The following is a 27,081-nucleotide window of genomic DNA, read 5'->3' as shown; positions in this document are numbered from 1 at the left end:
ATTCATACTTAAACTTTAAATGCAAATTATTATGAAATAAATTTATCTGAATTGAATTTGGTTTAATCTTCAATGTATTGAATATATTTAATTTAATAGAAAATATGATAATTTTTCTTGTATATTTTATTTTCGTAGTCAAAGATTTTCATTATTTGAATTTTGTTTCTTTTTAAATGTTGTGTGTTATGTTTGATTAGTTATTGTTACAAGTACTATATATGGTGCTGAGAATAAATGTTCAAATAAGTGTTCTCGACTTTTTTTTATTTATTATCCGTGTCACATTTTTTATAAAGGTTAGTACCAATAACAACATGTTTCATTTAACATATTGATATATCACAGTAATGATGTATTTTATTATCTGTCTGTATTTACAAACTTAAAAATGGGAGGTGAAAGGGCCTCATAAGTGGAATAGCCTAGGCCTCTTTTCATCTAAATCCGGCCCTGGGTCAGGGCCATTCACAAAAGATACAACAGGATTTACTACTAGTTCTATCATTTCTTAGCACTACCAGATGCATGCAGCGCCGAACATTAAACATGCAAGAGACAGTCCCTGCTAATAAGTGCTTACAATCTAATTAGGACAAGACACACTGGACACAGGGTAGATCAATATATGCTGCTCATGAAGGGAAATACAAAGGGATGTAGAACTAGAGAGGGAATGAGAAACAGATATAGCAGAATTACAAGTTGGAAACGCATCTTCAAAAAGTTGGCTTTGAGCCTGGGTTTGAATACTGCTAGAGATGGAGCCTGGCATACTGATTCAGGAAGGCCGTTCCAGGCATATGGCGAAGCAAGGCAGAAGGGATGGAGTCAGGAGTTGGCAGTAGAGGAGAAGGATACAGACAAGAGAGACTTACCCAAAGAATGGAGTTCTCGAGGCAATTCCTTGTGACAAAATTGGGTGGGTGAATCCCTGCTAGGTGCTATTCTATAAATAATTATCTTAACAAATATTCATCTGGTTGATATGTACTGGGAGTGTGTAGCACAGGGGTTAGAGCTACAGCCTCCGTACCCTGAGGCTCTGGGTTCCAAGTCTCTCACTGCTCCTTGTGACCCTGGGCCAATTACTTAATCCCCTCGTTGCCCCAGGTACACTAGAGTTTGAGCCCACTGGGACAGATGGGGAAATATGATAAAGTACCTGAATGTAAACCACTTTGGCTATAAGTGGTATATAAATAATTAAAAAAATAATACTGTTCCATCCCCACTTCTTCATTATCTGCAATTTCTTCAGTGTCAATTGCTAACTCTAGCTCTTGTTGAATAGTAGGGAGCTGATTGATGCTTTTTGTACCAATTTACTTCCTTTTCTCAGTATGGCTACAAGAGTGGTACTAAAAGCACAGAGAAACTTTTCCATTCTGGAAAAACACTTAACTGTGGCAACTGATAAGAATCCTAATTAAAATATGCACAATATCTTATAAAAATTAAGTATTGATTTTACATGTTGCTCTCTCTTCCTACAAAAACTGATCTTGTGCATTTGTATCAGTGGTTAATGAGGCAACCATGACCTCAGCCTCACCCCCCCCCCCCCAAACCACCCAGTTGCTGTGAAAGGCCATGCACATAAAATTATAGAGAGCTCAGTTTCATTGGAAAATAAAGACTGCAACTTCATTGCATAGAGCTCTAACAGGGGAGTCTAGCTTAGTACCCAAGACTAGACAATATATCTTTACTAGAAGACATTCAGGTTTGTTCTAAGCAGGAGCATAGCTAAGATGGCCCAGAAGTTTTGGCTGGCACAAGATCACAACTCCTTTCTAGGGTGAATGACCTGGCATCTCCGGGAGGATTCACAGTCTGGTGCTGAGACACGCCATCAAAGTTTTACATAAGCTGTCCATAATTCCCAAGCCCAAAGGAGAGGGGCGAGCGATAACAAGATTCCCAAACTCAGCTGTGGTCCAACATTATCGAGATGCAATCAGCATAGCAGAAGAAAGAGCTTGTTTGTGACCTAAAATAAAGAAGTCTTTATCCTTTATTATCACTACAGTACAAGTTGAAGCAGTTTGAAAAGATTCAACTGTGCCCAAGGTGGAGCACCCATCCACCCAAGTGATTGCAAAATTTTCTGATTTGTCTATTGCATTTTGAAATGGATCTCGAAACTGATCAGAATGGAGTCCACCGGATAGTCTCAGACCATAATAACAGTGTACCAGTTAACCAGGATATTAGCAACATGAGATTGCTCCTATGTGGAACAGCTTTCAAGCCGACATATAGTCTACAGTAGGGGTAGGGAACTCCGGTCCTCGAGAGCTGCATTCCAGTCGGGTTTTCAGGATTTCCCCAATGAATATGCAGTGAAAGCAGTGCATGCAAATAGATCTCATGCATATTCATTGGGGAAATCCTGAAAACCTGACTGGAATATGGCTCTCGAGGACCGGAGTTCCCTACCCCTGGTCTACAGTGTTACAAAGATGAAACATTAATGTGTCAGGATGTGCTGCTCCAGAGTGCTCCAGCAGTGAACAGGAAATCAGTCCACTGAATATCTGTGTGGCCTATCCATGTACTTAAATTATGCAGGACAGGGAGAGCTGTCCACCTTTCATGAACACTGCCATGAGACAGGAATTTATAGTGGAGTGGAAACATTAAAAAAAACTAGAAAAAATTTTTAGGTACCAGCCAGCTTAGAAAGCCCAATATATGAATGAATGTCCCATGATCAGATTGTGCATTTTCATTGATAAGCGTCTGGAAAATAAAGATCAGATAAAATTAATCAGAGGTGAAGGAGTACTAGCTGCTTGAGGCAAATAATCTGTTGTACTGCAATGGAACTAAGACTAGGATAGCTGTATTAGATGCTGTGCCAGTTCTGAATGAATGTGTACCAAAAACCATGAAAGGACAAACCCACTATTGACCATGTTTCTCTTCAGCACTGCTAGGAACTGATAATGGATTAAAAGGAAACCATCAGCATGGACAACAAGGGTTTGTTCCTCAAACACAGTACAATATATTACCTAATAGCACTAACAGGACATGTTGTAAGACCATGGATCTTAATCAGATTGATCCATTTGGCCTGTTTTGCAGCACTATAAATATAAATTTGAGTATTGGGCCAGACAAAATTGCATAAGCAGACCAACAATGGCTATTTTATTTTTTGCATGCAGTGACTAATTCACTTATCTGGAAGGCTGCAAAAAAAAAAAAAAAAAAAAATGCAATTGAAAAGGCAATGTGAGAAAGGACAATCTCCTATGCGAAAGAAACAACCTAAAGAACCACCTCTCATAATAATGCAAGCAGATGATCATGAGCAATAGGTTTCCACGTGACTGGATGGTGACCCAACTTTCTCAACCATCTGGCCAACACTTTTTTCATGGGAAAATGAGGGGGCGAGCCAACCAAGGAATTTAGGAGAAAAATGCAAAACCTGTGAGGCTTTAGTACCTCCTGTTTACTTTGCCATTATTATATAGCTTGCAAGCAGCTGCATTGGAATGGGTCTCACATGCCAATTATATGTGCTACAAAAACTGATTATGTGAATCTATTCTTTGCAGCTCCTGGTACCATATCCCTGAGTCAGGATAATTTGCTAGAGAGGATGGCTGTTGGGATGGGGGGTGGGAGGGGGGAGCGGGAATCAAACAGATGTTGAGCATTATAATACATACAATAAATACTAAAAACATTGTTGTGCACACAGCATACTTCTGATGGAACATCACCCCCAAATAATCTAGCTTTTCTCCATAGTGCAAAGGATGCTTCACAGCAGTACTTGCTACAGTATGTTACACTGGAATTGCTTCTGTACAATAAAACAAAAACCTGCCTATCAAACCAACCAACCACACAGAGGCTTAGCAAATTTTTCTGATGGTGGAGAGTGCTGGGGAATGAAGATAAGGGAAACGGTCTCCTTGTTGATTTCTTATTCTTATTTCACATAGATGCATTTGATCTATTTTGCTCTAACAGAACAGAACTTTCTCAACAGCAAGAGAATCAAACGGTATAACATAACCTACAAAACTAACTCAAACATTACTGTAAAGGCTAGGGAAGCAGGAAATCCCGCATTTCTTCTCGACCTATTTAATGTGCTTTACATGAGATATATTTCTCTTTTTTCCCAAAGAAACTCAAATGAAAAATGCTCCAACTTGCAAAATTATAGAAATAGAAGCTGATGCCACATAATAGACTAAGATTTATTGTGGCATGAGGTTTTGAGGACAAGAGACCACATTGTTAAATGGCACCATCAAGCTCCTGACCTCTAAAGTTTATTATAACACAATAAATCTATTAGTCTATATGGCACTTGCTTCTGTCATTTATACTACTGTGGAATAACCTTCTGGTTGTATCTGTTTTGAAATTCTACTATATTGATTTCCGCATATGTAATATTTTTCACATCATATTGTATATTCCCACAGATACAAACATATTCCTTTAAAAATCAGAACAATTTTAAGATAAGAAAAATATTCATGACATGTCTCTTTGCTTTCTTCTAATGGATACATTACATTAGGGTTCAAGGCAGTTTTGATGCACAGAATGCTATGATTCAGTTTCCACATCCTGCTTTTTACCTCTATGCCAATCATTAGTCCCATTGTTCTTCGTTGCTTCGCCACATCCGCTTGACACCAAATCACCACTATGTATCAATAATCTTAATTACCCTATCCAACCTACCATAAAGATACTAGGTGTAACTTTGGATCAGTGCCTAACCATGAGAGACCAGGTGGACTCCTTGATCAGAAAGGGATTTTTCACTCTCTGGAAACCCAGATCCATTAAAGCTTATTTCGATACAGTGGCATTCAGAACCCTAGTCCAATCCCTCGTACTGAGTCTACTTGACTACTGTAACATCGCCTATTTAGCAATTTCCCAAAAGAACAGGCAGCGTTTACAATTGATGCAAAATGCAACAGTCAAACTGATCTTTGGGCTGAGGAAGTTTGACCACGTGACACCCTACTACCGGCAGCTGCATTGGCTGCCAATGGAGGCGTGCGTAAAGTTTAAATTTGCCTGCTTCTGCTTCAAAGCACTACACGGACTTGCCCCTAAATATATAACTGACCTTTTCATCTTCTCAGCCAACAGACACAAGAGAAGCTCACATTCCAACTTCGTTTCCCCCCCAGTGAGAGGTTGTAAACTGAAAAAACACCATGAACATCTTCTCTCGCACCAAGCAGCATCATGGGGTAAAGACCTAGAACAATTGCTTTCGCCCATTATTTATGAGGAATTTAGGAAACGTCTGAAAACACACCTGTTCCTAAAGTATCTAGACAACTGATCCTCTCTTCTCTCTCCCCTCTATAGTGATTAACTTGTTCTACTGATCACTCTCTCCTCAAAAATGGATTTCCTGTCCTATTAACCCTCTTTCTTCCTCCCCTCTTAAAGTCAATCAATTTGTACCTTTGCTTAATCTTTGTAAACCGCATAGAACTTCACGGTATTGCGGTATATAAGCTGTTATTATTATTATTATTGTTCCCTATCTGTTACTGGGTGTGGGCACCAGTTGCTCCGAGCCCTGTTTTACTTGGGATGCTAGTTTTACTGTGAAAAGGCTACTGTTACTAATTAATCTAACTAATGTCTAGTCTCAAAGAAAACCAATAAACTGCGAGAATCCATCACTAATATTAGAGTACCGATAAATACTATTTGACAACGGATTTAAGCTTTTATAATTGGTAAATTAAAACCATTACAGTGTTCAGCCTTTTCATTTGGCCTGCTCCAGATCATTTAGCTGCTCACATGCACACTTTTGTGACTCTTGCATTTTTGAATAAGGACCCACCCCCCTTCTTCCGAATATTAAGAACCATTTGTAGACTTGGCCTTGGAGGTTGAAATGTACGGTGTCAGCATCTATGAGACAAACATGGTTATTTTTATTACATAGGATTTTTTGGACCCCAGTTCGTTTACAAAAATTAGACAGCTGTAAGTCTAATAGATGCTGGCATTGTCATATTGATATAGGGACTTTGGATCATCTGTTATATTATTTTTTTTTTTGTTTGAAATAATTTTTATTGAACAGAAAAGCACTGAACAGCCAAGGGAAACAATACAATTCAGACAGAGCAAGGAATGAGCAAAGCATCATAGCAAACAGGTGAGCATCCCCCCAGAGGAGGGGAAGACAAACCCCACGAGGTCCCGAAAAGGGCAAATCAAATCAAAACAAAAGCCACCCCGGCTCAGTCCGCATAAGAAAGAAGCGCAAAGTGCATGCAAGCTGAGCAGTACAATTCAACTTTTTGTAATGAACAAAACCCCCAAGGGAAACACAGGGAAAGAAACCCCCAATATCCAGCCAACTCATACACACCACAACACCCATACCTCATTCATACCGATCCGCACACTCACACACCAGCAACCATCCAAGCAAACGAAGAAGCAGACAGCCCCCCCCCCCCTCCCAGTCCAGGGCAAGACACACATCCAGTCACAGAGAGCCAACCTCCAATATGGTAGCATCCCACAGAGAGCGATACAGGCGCCGGGACGCCGACAGCGGCTCCGGGCAAATGCGAAGCTCCCATCGAGCCACCTCGAGTAAGAAGCGCTTCCATCCTAGCACCTCAGGCGCACTGACATCCATCCAAAGACGGAGCACTCCACGCTTGGCCACCAACAGAGCAGTGTACAAAAAGCGCAAGTGTTCCGAACTAAGACCATGGTCTAACACCTCCCCCTCACATAGAATAAGTAAATAGGACCACTGAAAAGGCAGTTGCACAACCCGAGTCAAGAAATCCAACACCCCATTCCAATAAGTTTCCAGCTGCGGACATTCCAGTAACATGGGTACAAGGGTGCCACGCATACGCTGACATTTAACACAGATATCAGATTCCCAAAGGCCCGCCCTCCTGCCCCGTACCCAAGTAAAGTATGTGCGGTATTTTGAATTGTATTTCCTGCAGGGAGACGTTCCGCGCCCCTCTGGGGATGCTGGAAAAGCAGGCAACCAACATCTCAACCCCGACCGTCTCCCCCAGCTCCTCAGTCCATTGGGAAGCCAAACCAAGGAGCCGAGCGTCCGGTTGTTCTGCCCGGGCCATCCTATACCAAGTGGAGAGAGAATTCATAGAGGCAGGGAGAGAGAGAAAGATGTGGTCAACCTTCAGGAAACGATAGCCAGTTGGGGCGCACTTCCGAGAGGCCTCATAAAAATGACGCAGCTGTAAATAAGCAAAGAAAGGCATATCAGGGAGAGACCAGTGATGGCGGAGGTCAGCAAGGGAAGGGAAATCTGTTATATTATTGTCCATTGATACTTAATTTCTGGAAGTCAATTTGGGGACAAATCAACCTTATTCTTGAATCATCAATTCCGTTAACTTATGAAGCCAAAATTTGTGGTACGCTATTACATATTAAGCCTTCTCTGGATAAATATAAAAGCCGTCTTTTCTTGATCATGACGGGAATAACTATCCAAATGGTTATACGAAATTGGAAGAGCTACGACAGACTTAATTACACATTTTGGTGGGCAAATGTTTGTACCACTTATAAGTATGAGAGAATGAATGTGGAATGTCTGGGGTTTAGAAATACATTTAATAAGGTGTGGATACCATTGACTGCATTTGTTGCATTGCAATAATTGTCATGTATCTTTCCTTTTATTAGATTTATTTACACATCCAGGGTAGGTGGGTGGTTGGAGGGAAATGTATTCCGGTTATTAAAATTACTTAATTATAATATTGTAATTACATATGTCTTCTTCTATTAGTTATGGGGAGGGGGGAGAAAATGTTTGTTTTTTTGTATTAATGGTGGATTTAAAGTGTGTTTTTTGTAGTGTTTATGTTAAATTGTATTGCGCTGTCAAAGTTTGAAAATTAATAAAGATTAAAAAAACAAACAAAAAAAAAAAACGAACCATTTGTAGAACTTTCAAGAACAGTGACAGGGAGAGAAGTAACAGGTAGGAGAGGTAGCTAAATATACAAAACCAAAAACATTTCAGAAGTTATTATTATTAAATACAACATCCACACATTAATAAAAACTACTGAAATGATATACAATTAAAATTAACTTGTAAGAAGCATAATTTTAAAAGAAAAGAAGAAAATAAATCCATGGCAGACACAGTTTAAACCTTAAAAAGTGTGACATGCAGTTATTTACATTTGAAAATTATTCAAGTTTACTCTGTCAGGGAACAGTGGCTTCATTAATCAATATGAAAGGCAGTAGTTACCAAATGATATGGGTTTTACACATGCTGATAATGAAGCTTGAATACGCTTCCCCCCAGCATTGTACAGTTTATTCTATCTTTTATCTATTTTAAACACATTTATATTCCACTAAGCCTTAATCACATATTAGGCTTCCTCGAGCTCCACAAGGACTCCATTGCAGTCTTTTGGATGTAGAAAGATCACAAGTTTGCCATGTGCACCTATTTTTGGCTCTTCACTCAATATCCGGATTTTCTTTTCTTTTAGATGTGCCATCGCTGCTTTGATGTCATCTACCTAGAAAAAAAAAGGAGAAAGGGGAAAATACATTTATAGGCAGTGATGAAGTTTCACTCTTCTATAAGGACACTGAAGGGCAGTCAAGAAGACAACTCTGAGAAACACTAGCAATTCAAACAGTGATGAAGTAGCTATCTTAGAAATAAAGCAATCTAGAGATTAATCTAGAGCAGTGTCTCTCAAACTGCCACGAGAGATCAGAATTTTACTTTATTAAAAAAAAAAATCCCTTCATAAGCATACACTACAATAGATGACGTGTACATCACATACAAGAGTCTGTCAATGTTATAAGCGTCTGTCAATGTTATAAGCGTTTGTGTGCGTAAGGATACAACTTCCCAGACAAGCATCATTCTTTGACATAATTGGTCTTTGGAAACTAATAGCAAGCAATTTTATTTTTATTTTTTAGGCATTAGTTATCCTAAGTTGAGCAACAAAACATTCAAGGCTTTGTTACTGTTAGGATCTTATCTTTGCGAACTTGGATTTTCAGCTCTGACAGAAATTAAATTGAAAAAAATAAAAATAAAAAAAAAAGAGAACAAATGCAGGTGGTGGATGATGAAATGCGTGTTTGCTTGTTGACTATCGAGTCGCATTTTGAGTTAATTTGCACTCAAAAACAAGCACATCCATCGCATTGATTAGCAATTCTATCTACAGTCAAACCTCGGTTTATGAGTGCACCGGTTTGCGAGTATTTTGCAAGATGAGCAAAACATTCTCGCAAATCAAGCATTGGCTCGATTTGCGAATTCCCCTGCCCACTAACCGGCATCGCCCCCCCACGCCCGCAAACACTGCCCCCCGCGAACCAACACTTCCTTCGTCACGAACGCCCGCCCCCCCCCCCCGCGCGAACTGGCATCCCCTGCCCGCCCAAACTGCAAGCTTTCCCCCCAATGTGGCATCGGCATGCAGCACCAAGCCACAGAAGGTGCTGGTGTCCGAAGATTGTGCCTCTCCTCCGACTGGGCTTTGAGCATCTGCGCATGCTCGAGGCCTTCTGGCTCCCGCCTCTCTCCTGTGGCTTGGTGCTGTGTGTCGGTGCCACATGGGGAGTAGACTAGCAGTTTGGGCAGGGGATGCTAGTTCGCGTGAGGAGGGAGGGGCGATGCCGGTTCACGAGGGGGGGGAAGTGTTTGCGGACGAGGGGGGAGATATAGAAGCACATCAGTGGCCTCGGGGGTGGGGGGGTCTTCTGGGGATGTGGTGAGGTGGAGCAGAGCCGGTGGCTGGGGGGGATGGGAGATGGAACAAATCAAGCGAATTCCCCTTACTTTCTATGGGGAAACTCGCTTTGACATACGAGTAAATTGGTTTACGAGCATGCTTCTGGAACAAATTATGCTCGTAAACCAAGGTTCCACTGTATTTTAGTTTCACCACTGTTACAATTACCCATACATAGCTTAAAGAACTTTAAATAAATAACTCTCAAATTTAATTTTTTGTTGGTTTTGTAATTTCATAATTTCAATTATAGTGTGCCACGAAAAACATTTGCCACATTTAGGCCCCCTTTTAATAAACCGCGCTAGGAGCCGTGCGCTGCTCCTGACTCTCAGAGTTCCTATGAGCGTCAGAAGCAGCGCAGGGCATTCAGTGCGGCTCCCGGTGCTAAAAACTTCTAGCGCGGTTTAGTAAAAAGGGGGCTTTAGTGTGTCAGAACAAAAAAATTTTGAGAGAGACTGGTCTAGAGAACACACAAATATTTAGGGCTCCTTTTACTAAGCTACGTTAGGGCATAAATGCGCACTGAATTGCCGTGCACGCTAAACCTTAAAGCCAGCATTGAGCTGTCGTTAGTTCTAGCTGCATATTATTTTTTACTTGGGATATTTGTAGATTTATTGGATGGTGGTATAGGTTTAGTTTTACCACTCTAAAAGTAATAAATTTGAAACAGCCTGAAGCCAATTACTTAACACTAAGGGCTAGATTGTCGAACCTGCCTGATCGGTACACGATCAGTTTGCTTTGTGAATCTAACCCTTAATCCTGGTTTTCTTTTTCCACAGAAACATTTCCTCCTATATGGGTGGGGGAAGGGACAGGGTCCTGGGATACATGGGAGGGGTAGAAATGTGTTGGTTTGGAGCAACCTTTCTTCTCCAGTTCATTTGTGTTTCTCACTTTTTTGAGTCATTATTAGAACATTTTGTATTGTGTATTCATGTTGCTTTGGAAATGCTCAATACAGATATTTTCAAAATAAATTAAAATATACATTAAGGCCCCCGATTCTGCAAACTGCACCTAACTTTAGGCTTGGTTTAGGCATCTGATTTAAGTGGTAAACGAGCGATTTAAAGGTCTTAACAAGTGTTAATTGGGACTTAGACAGTTAGGCGTCAGGTAGCCATTGTCAGAATATAGACACAAGATTTTAGAGAAGAGACTCGCGAGAACTGAAGGCACCATTCGGAGGGTGGCGCTGTCCCAGGCAGGCGGGCAGAGCTCGCGCCTGCCGGCCAATACTGAAAACAACATTCAGAGGGTGGCTCTGACACCGCTGGAGCACCAGGCAATGGGGGCGATTTGAACAGGGACAGGACTGGGCGGTGGGGGGTATTTTAAAAAGGGACGAGGGTTAAAAAAGGTACAGGGGTGTTTTTAAAAGACCCAACCGGGGAGGTGTTAAAAATTTATATCTTCGCTACCGGACGGGACAGGGGTGTTTTAAAAAGGGACGGAGGTTAAAAAAGATTGTTTTAATTTTTATTTCATTATTCTGCATACTGGAGGTTGCTCCCTGCTCTAGGAGGGGGTGGGGGTTCATGCTGTGGTATTCTTGATTATTTTTCCAGTTTTGTTTGGGACTTGTTTCTGTTTTGGGCTATGCCCTGTTTGTAATTTATTTTGGAAACCAATAAAAAATGTTTTTACCATAAAAAAGAGAGGGGGGATTAAAAAAAGGTACTGAGGGACAGGTTGCAGGACAAGGCAGTACAGTGGGACAGGGTACAGAGCCTGGCAAGGAGTGTAGGGTTGGGTTCAGAGTCTGGCATGAAGAATTTGTTTCAGAATTTTTTTTTCTTGTTTTCCTTCTCTAAATTTAGGGTGTGTCTTATGGTCAGGTGCGTCTTAATGGAGCGAAAAATACGCTATTTTTTAAAAAAACTCCTGATCTAGCCCATTTATTAACTTGATGTACTGTCTTTTTTACTAGGTTTATTTATTTACTAGTCTTTAAGTCCGTTACATTAACGGGTGCTAGAGTAGATGTCTGTCTATCTGGGTATTTTTTTTCTTTGTGCACGCTGCTTGTCTGTCATTTATTCTGTCTGTGTCTCTCCCTATGTCCTTAGTGCCCTCAGTGCCCCCTTCCTATGTCCTTAGTGCCCCTTCCTATGTCCACAGTGCCCCCAGTGCCTCCTTCCTATGTCCCCATCATTATCTTCCAGACTTTGTCCCACCCCCACCCCTGATGCCAGCCTGCCTGCCTCCCATCCCCCTGAGCAGCATGTTTCCATTGAAACCCCCCTCCGATGCCTGCCTGCCTCCCATCCCCCTGAGCAGTATGTTTCCATGGATACCACCCCACCCCCCGATGCCAGCCTGCCTGCCTGCCTTCCATTGAAACCCCCCCACCCCCCTCCGATGCCAGCCTGCCTCCCATTCCCCTTCCATTGAAACCCCCCAATGCCAGCCTGCCTGCCTTCCATTGAACCCCCCCGATGCCAGGCTGCCTGCCTCCCATCCCCCTTTTATTTAAACCCCCCCCCCCCCCGATGCCAGTCTGCCTGCCTGCCTCCCAGGCCCAGTGCTGAATAAGGCGGGTGATGGCCAAGGCCTTGGGGAAGTCCCTCTCTAGTGATCCAGCCAGTCTTTCTGCTCAGGCATGTTTGATCATTATGCATAAAGAAAACGAATTTTGATTCTCCAGGCTTTCTTGTCTCCCCCAGCCTATACTCTTTCATATACTCTCTCCCAAGCAATCTTAACTCTCAGCTATTCTGTTTTGCTTCCAGCATCATGTGGCTCCAGCAGCGTCCCAGGCACAGTAAACACTGCTGCTTCGCGGTCTTCTACTGGCCTAATGTCATCAGGGACACGGCAGAGGAAATCAGGCCAGTAGAAGGCCCGAAGCAGCGTGTTTACTGTGCCTGGGATGCTGCTGGAGCCGGAAGGTTTGTGTTCGTCGCGCGGTGGTAGGTGCGGCTGGGACGGTCAACGGGGGTTTCGGGTGTGCTGGGTAGGGTCGGCGCCGGGGAGGGGGGAGTCGCGGCGTGTTACCTGCTGTGAGTCAGGCTGGAGCCGGCAAGCTCTCCTCCTGGCATCCTCCGCTCCGCACCGCCTTTGCCTTAGCACGCATGCGCACTCTGCCAGCCACATCCCGACAGATCAGGACTCAGGGAACACGCGGCAAGAGTGCGCATGCGCGCTTAGCGTTTTATTATTATAGATTCATTCATTCAATTTTCTATACTGTTCTCCCAGGAGAGCTCAGAACGGTTTACATGAGTTTATTCAGGTTATTCAAGCATTTTCCTTATCTGTCCTGGTGGGCTCACAATCTATTTAATGTACCTGGGGCAATGGGGGGATTAAGTGACTTCCCCAGGGTCACAAGGAGCAGTGTGGGTTTGAACCCACAACCCCAGGGTGCTGAGGCTGTAGCTTTAACCACTGTGCCACACTCTCCTCCTTTTATTTGTTCTTTTGAAGTAAACTATGAACAGCCTCAGTTTTTACAGCCATTTTGCAAAGTGGTTTAGGTTCTTTAAGTTATAAGATTCAAATTGAAAAATTGCATTTAACTTTTCCTTACTTTTCATTCTTTAATTTTTTAAGGCTGCTTTTTGATTAAAATTTGCAATCACAATTTATTGTGTGATTAATGGTATGTTATTTATTTTCCCATTGCAGCTCCTTGTGATTCTGGGCAATGGAGGGTTAAGTGACTTGCCCAGAGTCACAAGCTGCTGCAGTGGGAAAATCCTTTAATCGTGAAATTAAAATTTCAATTGAAATTTAGTTCCATTTTTAACCAGTTCTTTCTCCAAGTCAAATTTAGTCCCATTTCATTAAGGTTGTATCATTTTGCCCCCAAAACATTTCTTCAACTTTTTTAAAATTCTTTCCAGCCCAACAATTAGCTGTGATTAAAAATCCAATATCCTTAAGGTGGAGTCCCCTGGAAATGGATTCCCAGTTTGGGGACCAACCTCCCCAAGCCCCTGACCCCCCAAACCAAATATGCTCAAGAATGAATGATTGAATGAAAGAACAAACGAACACCCCCGATCGGAATTCAAAAGGAGCTAGGATAGAGGAAAATTAATTTTCTCTAAGAGATAATATAGGGACTTTGGATCATCTGTTGTTCTATTGTCCATTGATACTCAATTTTTAGAAGTCAATTTGGGGACAAATCAATGCTGTACTTGGGTCATCGATACCAATGACTTATGAAGCCATAATTTGTGATACTTTATTATATATTAAACCTTCTTTGGATTGACATAAAAGCAGACTTTTCTTGATAATGACGGGAACAGCCATCTAGATGGTGATACGTAACTGGAAGAGTTATGATTGACTTAATTACATTTTTTGATGGGCAAACTTACGCTGCTATTTAATATATTTATAAATGATCTAGAAACAGGGACGAAGTGTGAGATAATAAAATTTGCGGACGACACAAAGCTATTTAGTGGAGCTCGGACTAAAGAGGACTGCAAAGAATTGCAAAGGGACTTGAACAAACTAGGGGAATGGGTGACGAGATGGCAGATGAAGTTCAATGTTGAGAAATGTAAAGTACTACATGTGGGAAGCAGAAACCCGAAGTACAGCTATACGATGGGAGGGATGTTATTGAAAGAGAGTACCCAAGAAAGGGACTTGGGGGTAATGGTGGATATGACAATGAAGCCGACGGCACAGTGTGCAGCGGCCGCAAAGAGAGCGAATAGAATGCTAGGTATAATTAAGAAGGGTATTACTACCAGAACGAAATAAGTTATCCTGCCGTTATATCGGGCGATGGTGCGTCCGCATCTGGAGTACTGCGTCCAATATTGGTCGCCGTACCTTAAGAAGGATATGGCATTACTCGAGAGGGTTCAGAGGATACCGACACGTCTGATAAAAGGTATGGAAAATCTTTCATATGCTGAGAGACTGGAGAAACTGGGACTCTTTTCCCTGGAGAAGAGGAGACTTAGAAGAGATACGATAGAGACTTACAAGATCATGAAGGGCATAGAGAGAGTAAAAAGGGACAGATTCTTCAAACTTTTGAAAAATAAGAGAACAAGAGGGTATTCGGAAAAGTTGAAAGGGGACAGATTCAGAATGAATGCTAGAAAGTTTTCTTTACCCAACGTGTGGTGGACACCTGGAATGCACTTCCAGAGGGCGTAATAGGGCAGAGTACGGTACTGAGGTTCAAGAAAGGATTGGACAATTTCTTGCTGGAAAAAGGGATACAGGGGTATAGATAGAGAATTACTGCACAGGTCCTGGACCTGTTGGGCCGCCGCGTGAGCAGACTGCTGGGCACGATGGACCTCAGGTCTGACCCAGTGGAGGCATTGCTTATGTTCTTAATGAGCGTGGAATGTTTGGGATATAGTAATGCATTTAAAATGATGTGGAGCCCATTGACTGCATTTATTGAGTCACAATAATTGTCATGTACCTTTCCTTTTATTTGACTTCTTTACACATCCAGGGCGGGAGAGTGGGGGTGGGGACTATATTATTGTTTGCTATACTTAATTATCTATATTACTGAAATTAAATATGTACTTCTTCCTTTATTAGTTATGGGGTGGGGGGGGGGAGAAAATGATTGTTTTTTAAAATTATTTGTGTATATAAAGTGCGTTTTGTGTAGTGTTTGTTTAAATTCATTGTATTGCACTGTTAACATTTGAAAATTAATAAAGATTTAAACAAAAAAAATTTTCTCTAAGAAGGGGTTTTTCTAAGTGCTAAACAAAGCTGAAGTTACAGGTCTTGGCCAAAAGAGATCTGAAGTTCTAAAGGCATTTTCTACTGTATTTTCCTCTGTGCTGGGAAACTTATCAGTGCAGATCACACATAACAGAAGGCTAAAATCCTAAGAGAGCTAAACTCAATGGTATTTGGTTTGCATTTTCCTGGGGAGAAACAATAGAAATCTTACCTGCTAACATCTTTCTGCCCTAGGCATCACACACTTTAAGAACCAATAGAACCTGCTTAAGGGGAGCGCCTGTCAGGTCAGACCTCGAACTAGGGATGTTCATAAGGGTGCATTACATGAGGCAACTTCATGGTCAAAGAACAGCAGTCTTCCTCATCTTATCGCTTTAGTCCCTCAGTTGGATCATTATTTTCGCTCACTTCTCAAAAGTGTAAATGCAATGCAGTTCTCCTAGTGAACATCACTTGATAAAATTTATTAAGTTAGAGTTTTTGGCTAACATGATACTGCTTGGATTACAACTTTACAATGGGCCTTCATTACGCCACATAGCACAAAGGGTTTGGAACAGGTCAGTATGCCATAACACAATAGGAATATGATGGCAGATAAAGGCCAAATGGCCCATCCAGTCTGCCCATCTGCAGTAACCATGATCTCTTTTTCTCTTTAAGAGATCCCAAGTGCCTATCCCAGGCTTTCTTGAAATAAGACACACTCTCTGTCTCCATCACCTCCAATCGGTAGACTTCCACACATCTATCACCCTTTCTGTAAATGCTGTAATGCTTAACTTAGGGATGAAAAGCAAGTGTTGCATAGATTGGTGCAATGCTGGAGGCAAACTAACATGCTAGTGTGTATTATTTATACTAGTTGCATGAATAGCGCTGTTTGGTGGGAATTAGGAAGAATTACACGTTACTGAAACGGCACTTCTCATTGAATTGTCACAGAGAGTGGCAGGTTTGCCCATGGTAACAAGCCAGTGGCATCTACCTGTTTTAGTTCTCTATTCCTTCCGATACTTGGCAATTATTTCTTTTGAATCAGGAACTGTTATAAACTCAATTCCCATGTGGGGTGGAATTTGTTTTGCACACAGCCATGAAATTTCTAGGGTTCTCACATCATTGGATACAGTTACATCCTCATTATAGCTCTGCCTCAAAACCTGGGTAATGATTGTTAGAAAGTGATGGAAACCCTGTTATGTCATCACTTAAATCAGGAGTGATGACATGTCTAGAGGGCAAAGTGTTTATCCTTTTTTTTTTTTAAGGGATCCACCTTGGATGTTTTGTCCCATGGCTCCCACTAGCCTCTTTACACAAAGCTAATTGAATGCATAGTACTTCTCCAGATGAAAAATACACGCTGACCAACGTTTGCCCCCTTATCAGCAGCAGCATGGATTCTCAAAGCAATTCTTATAGCCTGTTTATTTGACATGCCAATCTGAGGTTTGAAGAAAAGTGGCAATGGATTTCAATTGATATTTTTTAGATGCCTCTGCAGCCTTTGAATCAGTGGTACATGAGTTGTTGTGGCAGCTTCTAGCACTTGGAACTGATTCTGTGATGTTAAAGTGATTTAGGTGATATTTAATCGATGCATGCACAACAAATTAGGATTGGATGTTTAATTTCCTCATGTATAAGTTGGACAAAGGTGCATACCAAGGTTCTGCTCTTTTATGTAATATCTATCTGCAGTCCTTAAGTAATCTTATCAATTCTTGTGGAGTTTATTACCATCTTTACATATGTACCTTTTTTTCATTCAGCATGGTATCCACTCATCAGTGGCTATTAAATGCTTTCAGGCGTTTATGCTTGCTTGAAGAAGATGGGCTAATAATTAAGCTTTAACAGAGCTTCTTGTAGTTTCCCATGATGCCGTTTTTATTGTGCCAACTCTCTTAACCCTTTAACTGGCAGATGGTAAAACAGCTGTTTCATGTAACTTGATGTTGAACGTGAGCAACAGTGCTAATAGGCATTTGGAGATGCAGATCTCCCATAACAGCCATAGAAGATACATGTTGCTCCTGAGCAACAATGCCAAATAAAGGGCTACAGATTTGTGATGCGTGCATCAGTGAAGTGGGAGGTTCAATATTCAGGCGTCATTCTCGATGACTTTATAACCCTCACCCTGTAGAAAGTGGGTGCACCATCCTATTTACATGGGCTTGTAAACAGATAGAGAGTATATTTACCCAAGGATGAATTTCATAAGGTTGTACCAGAGCTGAACAACCGTATTGGAATTATTGTAATATATATTAAGGTCTCCCTGCATCTGCACCGAGGCCATCGCAAATGGCAAAGAACACTGCAATCGGGTCATCATTACGGCAACTGAAACACTCTCTTATAACCCCATTGTTGGTTCAGTTTTATTGGCACCATTTGGAGGTGAAGATCAGATTGAAAGTGCTGTTATTGATGTTTAAAATTGCTCATGGATTTGGCTTCTGTTCCGTCTGCCTTCCCTAGTTGGGCCTACACGGCAATGTTCCCAGAATACTGATGTAATTCCTTCTTTGTCAGTGGGCAGAAAAGAGACTACTAGTACTCATCTGTTTTATGCACAATTTTGTGGGTTACCTAATGAGCTTCATGTTATTGGAGTTTTTCAACATAGTAACATAGTAAATGGCGGCAGATAAAGACCTGCCCATTAGTTGTACACATTATCAATTCATGATTAAATTAACTTGTCTTTTTTCTTTGATATTTCTGGGCCATAGACCATAAAGTCCACCTGGTGTTGTCCTAGGTTCCCACTGCTGGAGTTGCTGACCAAGTTCATTCCAGCCTATCCAACTACCTATCTACTGTAAAAGGCTACAGACATTTGTTTGAGCAGGTATTTTTTTCTCTAGTACTTTTAGTTTGGTATCAGCCATGATTGTTTGTACTTTGCTTTCTTTTGTTCGGTTACCCATGTTTATTGTACCTTGCCATGACCCTTGGTAACAGAGCACAGAGATTTGTTAAACAACAGAATAAAACAAAAAAAAAAATAAAGAGTCACACAAGCTTTTAGAGCAAATCTTTAAAAAGTGACAATATTAGCTAGAATCTTCAAGATAGTAGCTTGCCTGTTTCCTAGCAGAGGAGTAGCCTAAAGGTTAGAGCAGTGGCCTAAGAACCGGCTCAAATCCTATTGCTGCTCCTTGAAATCTTGGGCAAGTCTATTTAACCCTCCACTGCCCCAGATATACTACTACTATTTATGATTTCTAAAGCGCTGAAGGTGTATGCAACGCTGTACATATGCATTTAACATGTAATAGACTGTCCCTGACCAAAAGAGCTTACAATCTAAGGCCCCTTTTATCAAGCTGCATAAGGTTTTTGGTTTTTTTTTTAAGTGCAGACCACTGTGGTAAAAGCTCTGATGCGGTCTGCAATTTAAAAAAAAACCCTAATGCAGCTTGATAAAGGGGGGCCTAATTTAGACAAACAGGACATATAGGGGTTGGGGAGTTTCTCTCAGAAAGAATGGTAAGATGGACATAAAGAGTTATTTGGCTTGTAAGCCCTCTAGGGAAAGTAAAATACTTACTGTAGCTAAATTTAACTTGCATTGAGAAACTACTGAAAAAAAGCCATGAACTAAATATAAAATAACTTTCCTTTTGAATTTATTCCTGAAATCTTTCATTTTGCCCTACTAGGTTTTTATGACTTTTTTGAGCTTTTATTATGGCTATGCTCACTATTTTAACAAGCCCAGATGGAACACTGAACTATATCCTTAGCTACAGCAATATATAGATAAACAACCAAGCAGATCACGTGGGTCAACTGGTTTTTATCTGCCATCATCTACTCTTGTGCTAGGCTGATGGTATGTTAAAGCAACTACACAAGTATTTAAGTGATAACTTCGTGGCAATGGGAATGTGACGACTGAGTAAACTGTGGAATTGTATTCCTGAGATTCCTCCTATTTGTCACATCCATAATGATGAGCTTTACAAAAAGCAAACAAAAAAAACTCCTTTTTAACAACAATGCCATTTTAGATGTAAATTAAAATTCTGATGCATCTCTGTAACAGTAATACAGTGTCAACCACAAATAAGTAGAAATTCTCACAGGAATATTCTCATCATCACATTTTTTTAAGCAGTCAGTACTGCATCTGCTTAAACAATCCTGTGGGAGATGTAAGGATTAATTCAGTTGCAGCCCTAGTTTCAGTCAAAGCAGGCAGGAGATTCAGCAAGGAACAGGAGACACATTTCCTAACTGGGAGCACAGAGCCTCATTACTGAGATACTGAAATGGGCCGTGTATATGCTAGTACTTATAAGCTAAAGTGCCAGCAGGGCACCAAAGTCCTATTCTGTAAGAGTATATGTAGATTACATAACATGTAAATGCAAGGGAGTTTATGAATGGACAGGACATAGATGGGGATCCCACTTACATGGATAACTTACAGTATTCTGTATATTACACGCTTTCTCACATTTATGCATCCCCAGTTATAAGAACATAAGAAATGCCTTCACCAGATCAGACCATTGGGTCCATCTAGTCCGGCGACCCGCACACGCGGCGGTCAAGCTAGGTGTTGCCTGTTGAAGACCCGTATCCCGCAATGTGATTTGCAAGAAGGTGTGCATCCAACTTGCCCTTGAATCCCAGAATGGTGGTCTCTGCCACAACCTCCTCCGGGAGAGCATTCCAAGTGTCCACCACTCGCTGTGTGAAAAAGAACTTCCTGATATTTGTCCTGAACCTGTTGCCCCTCAGTTTCTATGGCCGATGTAACTGTGGTCGTGTAAACATTAGATGTGCCAATTCTATAATAGAATGAATAGGCTCTCACTGGATGGCCTTGAGGCGCCCACTTATAAAATTACCTTCACAGGGGGCAACATTTGGTGCACATTATATAATCAGGTTTTTAGACAAACACATCTTGAGTAAAATGGTTGTTAGATGGTGCCTGATTAGGTTGTGGGGTGTGGCGCGCCTCTCACCCTTTTTTAATTTGTTTTATTTTCTGTTATTCTTGCATTCTTTTACTCTTTTAACATTATCCTGGGTTATTTTGTTTCTTTTTAATTTGATCTAATTAAATGATCTTTATTCGATCATTTTTTTCTTTCCAACTGAACCTCTCCTTGTCTGGCTGCTAACGGCATAAATCTTCCATCTTGCTCGCCTGCTATGATGGTGGCCGTCTCTGTCTGGTGGTATGGATAATCGGTGTGTAGTGTGTCGGGAGTTTTATCTGGTTTCCGTTGCAGCTCTCCTGCTGCTGGTGGTTGCTTGTCAGATTAACAACGTTGGGCCCTGCTTTTCACATTGGGGTGGAGTTTGCTTCAGCTGCGTCCCATTGGTCTCGTTCCGATGTCGGGGGATCAAGTGCTGTGGTGGAGGCCCACTGGTCTGGTGCAGATGCTGGTGGAGAGTTTGCTGTTCATCCTTGATCTGGCCTGCTGCCGACAGCCATGCTGCATGGCCTTGTCTAGTGTTTTCGACCTGGAGCTGCCTCCTGCATTGGTGACTTAATGGCCTTGCACAGAACAGAGATGGATGTGGTGCTTTACTGGATTGGACCGATGCTATGATTTTTTGGAGACTGGAAATTATTTTACTTATTTTTATTTTATTTTTCTGCTAGGTTTATGTTTATTTTTTGCCTTTCTGCTTTATTTTTTTCTTTGATATTGTTTTTATATTTTCCTATATATTTTATACACTTATATATCTATATATAATACATGTCATACTCTTTATTTCTCAGGCACCTTAATTTAGATTGTGAGCCTATTTGGGACAGAGAGGGGGTAAATAAAGTATAGAAATAAAACAAAACATAATGGAAATAAGATGACATCTTTTTTTTACCGGACTAACTTAATACATTTTTGATTAGCTTTCGAATGTAACCTCTTTTTTAGATCAGAAATAAGCAAATGTTGACAAATGTCAGTAAATATACATGAAACATAAAACATTCTAATGGCAGTTTCACAGGAAAAGGGAAGTGGTGGATAAGGTGAGAAACAGGGAGGGTTGGGTGACTGAAAGATAGAGAGATATGGATGGGTGATCAGGGTGATAAAGGAGTATAATTTTAGGGTTTGTAATGCCATAAAAAAAAAAAAAAAACCTCAGGCCCTGATGCACCAAAGGTTTCCTGCAAGTTGTAGCAGCCACCGAGAATCCTATGCACAGCAAGGAAACATTGTTTCCTGCACAAACATTACTGGCAGTGTTTGAGCTGTCACAGTCTTATTTTCCTGTTAGTGCCTGAGTGCTGATTGGCTCAGGCATCAACAGGAAAATAAGGCTATGACAGCCAACCCTGCTGGTAAAGGCCTCAATGCCCATTTAAAAAAACAAAACATCCCCCTCCATCCATGGCCCCCCATTCCCTCCCATCAAGACCTCCAAGACACCCCACCTTTAAATTGAAGATTGGCAGGAGGAATACCCACTCCAGCCTTCTATTGGGGTCCCCCCACTGAAACCCCTCCACTTTTAAACTGAAGATCAGCAGGCCTTCTCTCTCCTGCTGGCGGGGCCCCCCCACCTCCCTGAACCTCTAAATTGAAGATCAGCAGGAGGGATGCCCACTCCCTTCTGCAGGCAGGCCCGCCTCTTCAAAATGGCAGGTTTTCCCTTCCCAATGTATCTTGGAATGCACTGGAAGAGGCCTAAGGCCCTGATTGGCTAAGGTGCCGTGGTGTCAGAGCTTTGTACATCCTGCCCCCAGGTCTCTGTTAAAATATTTTGATACTCACCATACAGGACTTATTTTCATTTCAAAGGTCTTAGGTTTCTGGATGGTCTTAAAATTTCATTTTAGTATTACAAATCATAAAATTATACTGCATTGTCACTCTCTTATCACCCATACATCTCTACCAACCAAGCTCTCCTTGTTTCTCATCTTACCCGCCATTTCTCTTCCTGTTAGAGTCACTGGAATGCTTTTATGTTTTATTTACATTTGTCTATTTCTGATCTAAAGGATCAAAAGCTAATCAAAAATGTATTAAGTTAACCCAATAAAAAAGGTACTATCTTATTTCCTTTGCTTTATTTTCTATATATAGGACACACAAAGAATGCCATAGTTTTTTCATAAGGCCTGCCTAATTTTCCAACCCAGTTGAATTGCTGTAAATAGTCTGGAAATGCCAAATAAAACCTGAATCTGTTAATACTTGAAAAGAACAAGTGTTTGGAGAAACAAACACTCTTATAATGCTCTGGAAAAGAAGGAGGCCACTGGTTATTCAGCAGGTTTAGGTTTGTTGACATGTAGAAAAAGAAAGATAATGAGTTTATTTATTTATAGTAATAGCCAAGGTGGAAAGTACCATTTAGTGCAGTGCAGGAGAGGAACATGAAGTCATTGAAGCCGCATATCTTTTTGCTAAAGTTTGATTTAATGTCCTGCCTATATTCTATGAGTAAACAGATTACATAGTTATTTAGGAGGCTGTTAAAAGGGCAAGCTAGTAGGTTGAGTCACCGTTATCAAGTCTTTATTGCAGCAGGTTTCTACCATGAATCTCACCTGTGTTAACTGGCCAGGTCTTAATTGTAATCAGTATGGTAATACAGGCAGTCTCCGTACTTACGAACCAGGGTCTGCTTCTCCCTTCCTGTGCCAACACGCCCCTCTTCCTCCCTTCCTATCCCAACACAACCTTTTGTCGTCCTTCCCTCCCTCTGTGCTGCTTTTCAAATTTGTGCCTTCCTCCATCCCGTAAGCCAGGGGTGCCCAACACGTCGATCGCGATCGACCAGTAGCTCAGGAAGGCAACGCGAGTCGATCGCGGAGCCCATCCCGGGCTCTGTGATAGACTCGTGTTGCCGTTCTGATCTACCGGGCCCATCAGCCTTCCTCTCCAGTGTTCTCTCTAGGGCCTTTTAGCTGGGCGGTCCGCCCAGCTGTCATCTGCTGCTGCCGCCGCTGCTGAACATAAAAAAAAAACTTGGAGATTTCAGCCCGTAGCGAACTTATGCTCCGTGGCTCTAACTTGTGCGTGCCGGCTTCCCTTCTCTTCCCTCCGAAACCGGAAGTTATGTTCGGGGGGGGGGGGGGGAAGAGAAGGGAAGCCGGCACGCACATGTTGAGAGCCCTGAAGTAAGCGTTCGCTATGGGCTAAGGCAGGAGACAGGTTAGTGAAGCTTTTGCTCTTCTTGCTGCTGGGTCCTGCCTACTTTCTGTTTCCGTGAAGGCAGGACCCGGCAGCATTTCCCCCAATAGGTCGATTGCGATCTTGTGCCAATCAGCCTTCCTCTCCCCGACGGCAGAATTGACGTCGGGGAGAGGAATGCTGGTCGGCCGAAGCAGGGAGAGGTTGGGGTGGCGGCGGCTTTCGGGCCTGTTATTGGTGGCGGTTTGGGGCCTGTTATTGGTGGCGGTTTGGGTCCTGGTCCCCGATGGCAGTGGCTTGGGGGAGGGCAGGGAGAAAGAAAGAAAAAGGGCAGGCAGGGAGACAGAAGGAAAGAAGAGAAACAGAAAAAAAAGAAAGGGAGGCAGAGAGAAAGGAAAAGTTGGGGGAGGGAATGAGGTCTGGAGGAGAGGAAGCATACAGGCTAAAAGAAGGGAAGAAAGATTGGATGCACAGTCAGAAGAAGAAAGTGCAACCAGAGACTCATGAAATCACCAGACAAGGTAGGAAAAATGATTTTATTTTAAATTTAGTGATCAAAATGTGTCTGAATTTATATCTGCTGTCTATATTTTACACTAAGGTCCCCTTTTACTAAACCGCAATAGAGTTTTTTAGCGCAGGGAGCCTATGAGCATCGAGAGCAGCGCTGGGCATTCAGCTCCCTGCACTCTAAAAACTGCTATTGTGGTTTAGTAAAAAGGGAGGGGGGTATATTTGTCTATTTTTGTATGGTTGTTACTGAGGTGATAGTGCATAGAGTCATCTGCTTTGACCCCTTTGAAAAACCCTGGAATAGGAATGATAATTAACATTTTCTATGCGTACAGTGTGCGTTGTGTTTTTTTAAAATTTTATTGTTGGTAGATCATTTTGACTTTAAAAGTAGCTCACAAGCCCAAAAAGTGTGGGCACCCCTGCCGTAAGCGTTTACCTCCTCTGGCTGCTCCCTCCTCCCAGATGCACTTGTCTTTACGAAACTGCAAACAGTGGCTCCTGTCCGCTGCCCGCAGTCAACCCAGAAGCCTTATGTAGGAACAGCGGCCGCGGCTTGGAGGAGGGAGCCAGCCAGAGGAGGTTAACACTCGCAGGAGGGAGGGAGGACCAAATTTGGGACACAGCACAGAGGAAAGAAAGGACAATGAGAGGCGTTTTGGGACATGGAGAGGAGGAAGATGGTGGCATTGGCAAAGGAAGGGATAAGCAGGGCCAAGGGACACAGAAGAGAGAGCGCACAAACTTCAGACAAAGGAAGGAAGGAGGGAGCATGAACTTGGGACACAGAATGGAGGGAGGGGAGCATGACACAGGATGGAAGAATTGAGGGAGGGAGGGAATAGAAAGGGAGAATTGCTGGGCATGGGTGTCTGAGTGAGAAGAAAAGAGATGGTTCACATGGAGAAATGAAGAAAGAGGAGAATTGTTAGGCATAGGGAGGGAAAGAAAGTTATTGGACATGATGGTGGGAGAGGTGGGAGTTACAGATACATGGGGAAGAAAGAGAAATGTTGGATGTGGTGGAACGGATGAAGAATGAAAGTGTAAAACCTCCTATCTTTTCTATTTAAACTAAAGTACTTTAATTTGAGGACTGTTTCTTTAATGTTTCTTATTTAATGTTTTTATAGACTGTGTACTGTCCATGATCCGAGTTACATACAAATTCAACTTAAGAATGGTTTTAAAAAATGGAACTTACTCTTAGCCCAGGGACTGCCATTACATATTAATATGATTCTAAATGTTTCTGGCTGAAGGAAAGTTTAATATTTTTTTTTTTTTTTTTTTTTTTTTTTTTTTTTTTTGAGAGTGAGCGGGAAGGAAGTCGCGTCCGCCCCGTGCGCGCACCCGGACGGAGAGAGCGCACGCAGCAAGAGAGGACACTCGGCGAAAAGGAGCCGCAGACGGGAGCTCCCGGCCACGCGCCCAGGCCGCCCGTGCAGCGGCCCATCCCCGCCGAGGCCCCCAGCGCCCCCACCCGCCGGTCCACTGGCAACGCCTGGGCCGTCGGGGCCACCAAGACACGGCCGCACTCCGCCCACTCCAATGCACAGAGCCAGAGAGAGAACCTCCCTCCGTGGCGACCAGCCACCCAAATCCCTGCAAGCGAAGACGACGGCAAAGCCCGTTGCTGCCGGCCTGTGCAGTCGAGGGTGAGCGGGAGGGAAGCCGCGTCCGCCTCATGTGAAGCCGGATCGAAAGGGGCGACCTCCCCTCCGCTCACCCTAATCTATCCTACCCCCCTTCCCCCCCCCCCCCCTGCGCCTAGCCGATTGGCCCCCAAGGCTTCGGCCGATTTGTCATCGCTCCTCCCTAGGTGGTTCGGAGCTTGTTCTGATCTCCTACTTGGAGGTGACTGAGGAAATAGGACAGAACATAAAACTGGTAGCTTATTTTTGAAAGTTAAAAAGGTAGATTTTCAGGACACACAATTAAGCTGTGAAATTTGTTGGTAGAATATATTGCCAAGTCAAGTAGCATACAAGCTTACTACCAATTATAATAGCCAAGTAGATTAGGAGATCACTTCCTCTTACATCAGGTTGTGCAGCACTGGAGAAGGACCTTCCCATCAGCATCTACTGGGTACTTTCAAGCAGCAAATTGGTAATTTTTAAGAACCTGAATGCTGGACTTGAGAGACTATTAGTCAAGACATAACATGAACGTATCAGTTCTCTCTTTTTCCATGGATGCTAACTGCCATTTCTTAACCCAAAAGGGGCAATATCTTAAATAATTTTACAAGACATCAAGTACTAGAGGTAGGTTTATTTATTCCAGTTTTGCAGCTGGATGTGATATGAACGTCCACACTGTTATCAAGTGGTTCATGCTAGAGAATGACACGGTGAAAAAATTGGTCCCCGTCACCGCCCCGTCCCCGTCTCACCATCCTCTGCACCGCCCCGTCACCGCCATTCCCTTCACCGCCCCGTCACCGCCACTGCCACCCCATTCACCGCCCCGTCACCGCCACTGCAACCCCATTCACCGCCCCGTCACCGTCACCGCTGCATACATAAAAGCCTTAAACGGGTACGATTTTATATACTTTTCTTTATTTACGTATAAAGGAAACATTCTTTAAAACTTTAAAACTTAGTTAAATATTAGTTAATAACTATACAAAAACAAAACACGCAGAGAAAAAATTAATTAATATAAATTCTCAAAACTGACACATTTTGATCACTAAATTTAAAATAGTTATTTTTCATACAGTTTTTCAATCACTAATCTTCCACCACCCCTGGGGCTAGCAATGCAAAAACAAACACGACATGTACTTTAAATGCTTACCCAACCCCTCCTGCCGGTCCTCCCAATGGCCTCCCCTAAGATCGCCGGCAGGAGGGTACCCAACCCCTCCTGCTGGACCCCCCCCCAACGAACCCTCCCACCCCGGAACCCCCTTA

General features: G+C 42.4%; 1 protein-coding gene across 5 annotated transcripts in view; it reads right to left on the bottom strand.

The window, feature by feature from the left end:
- Nucleotides 1–5,442: 5,442 nt before the first annotated feature.
- MCEE (methylmalonyl-CoA epimerase) overlaps nt 5,443–27,081 on the bottom strand; it is a 59,761-nt gene continuing 38,122 nt past the window's right edge. For 3 of the 5 annotated variants that reach the window (XM_033920109.1, XM_033920108.1, XM_033920112.1), the window contains exon 3: nt 8,041–8,567. In XM_033920109.1, coding sequence (XP_033776000.1) covers nt 8,415–8,567 — 153 coding nt within the window. In that variant the 3' untranslated portion in view covers nt 8,041–8,414. Of the gene's footprint in view, nt 7,254–8,040; nt 8,568–27,081 lie in introns of those variants that run through there. The other 2 variants (XM_033920110.1, XM_033920111.1) reach the window with 2 other exon arrangements.

Source organism: Geotrypetes seraphini, chromosome 14 (assembly GCF_902459505.1).
Source record: "Geotrypetes seraphini chromosome 14, aGeoSer1.1, whole genome shotgun sequence".
In the NCBI taxonomy this organism is placed as follows: Eukaryota; Metazoa; Chordata; class Amphibia; order Gymnophiona; family Dermophiidae; genus Geotrypetes; species Geotrypetes seraphini.
The sequence above is the reverse complement of the archived record's forward strand: the minus strand, read 5'-3'. Positions and strand labels throughout refer to the sequence as shown.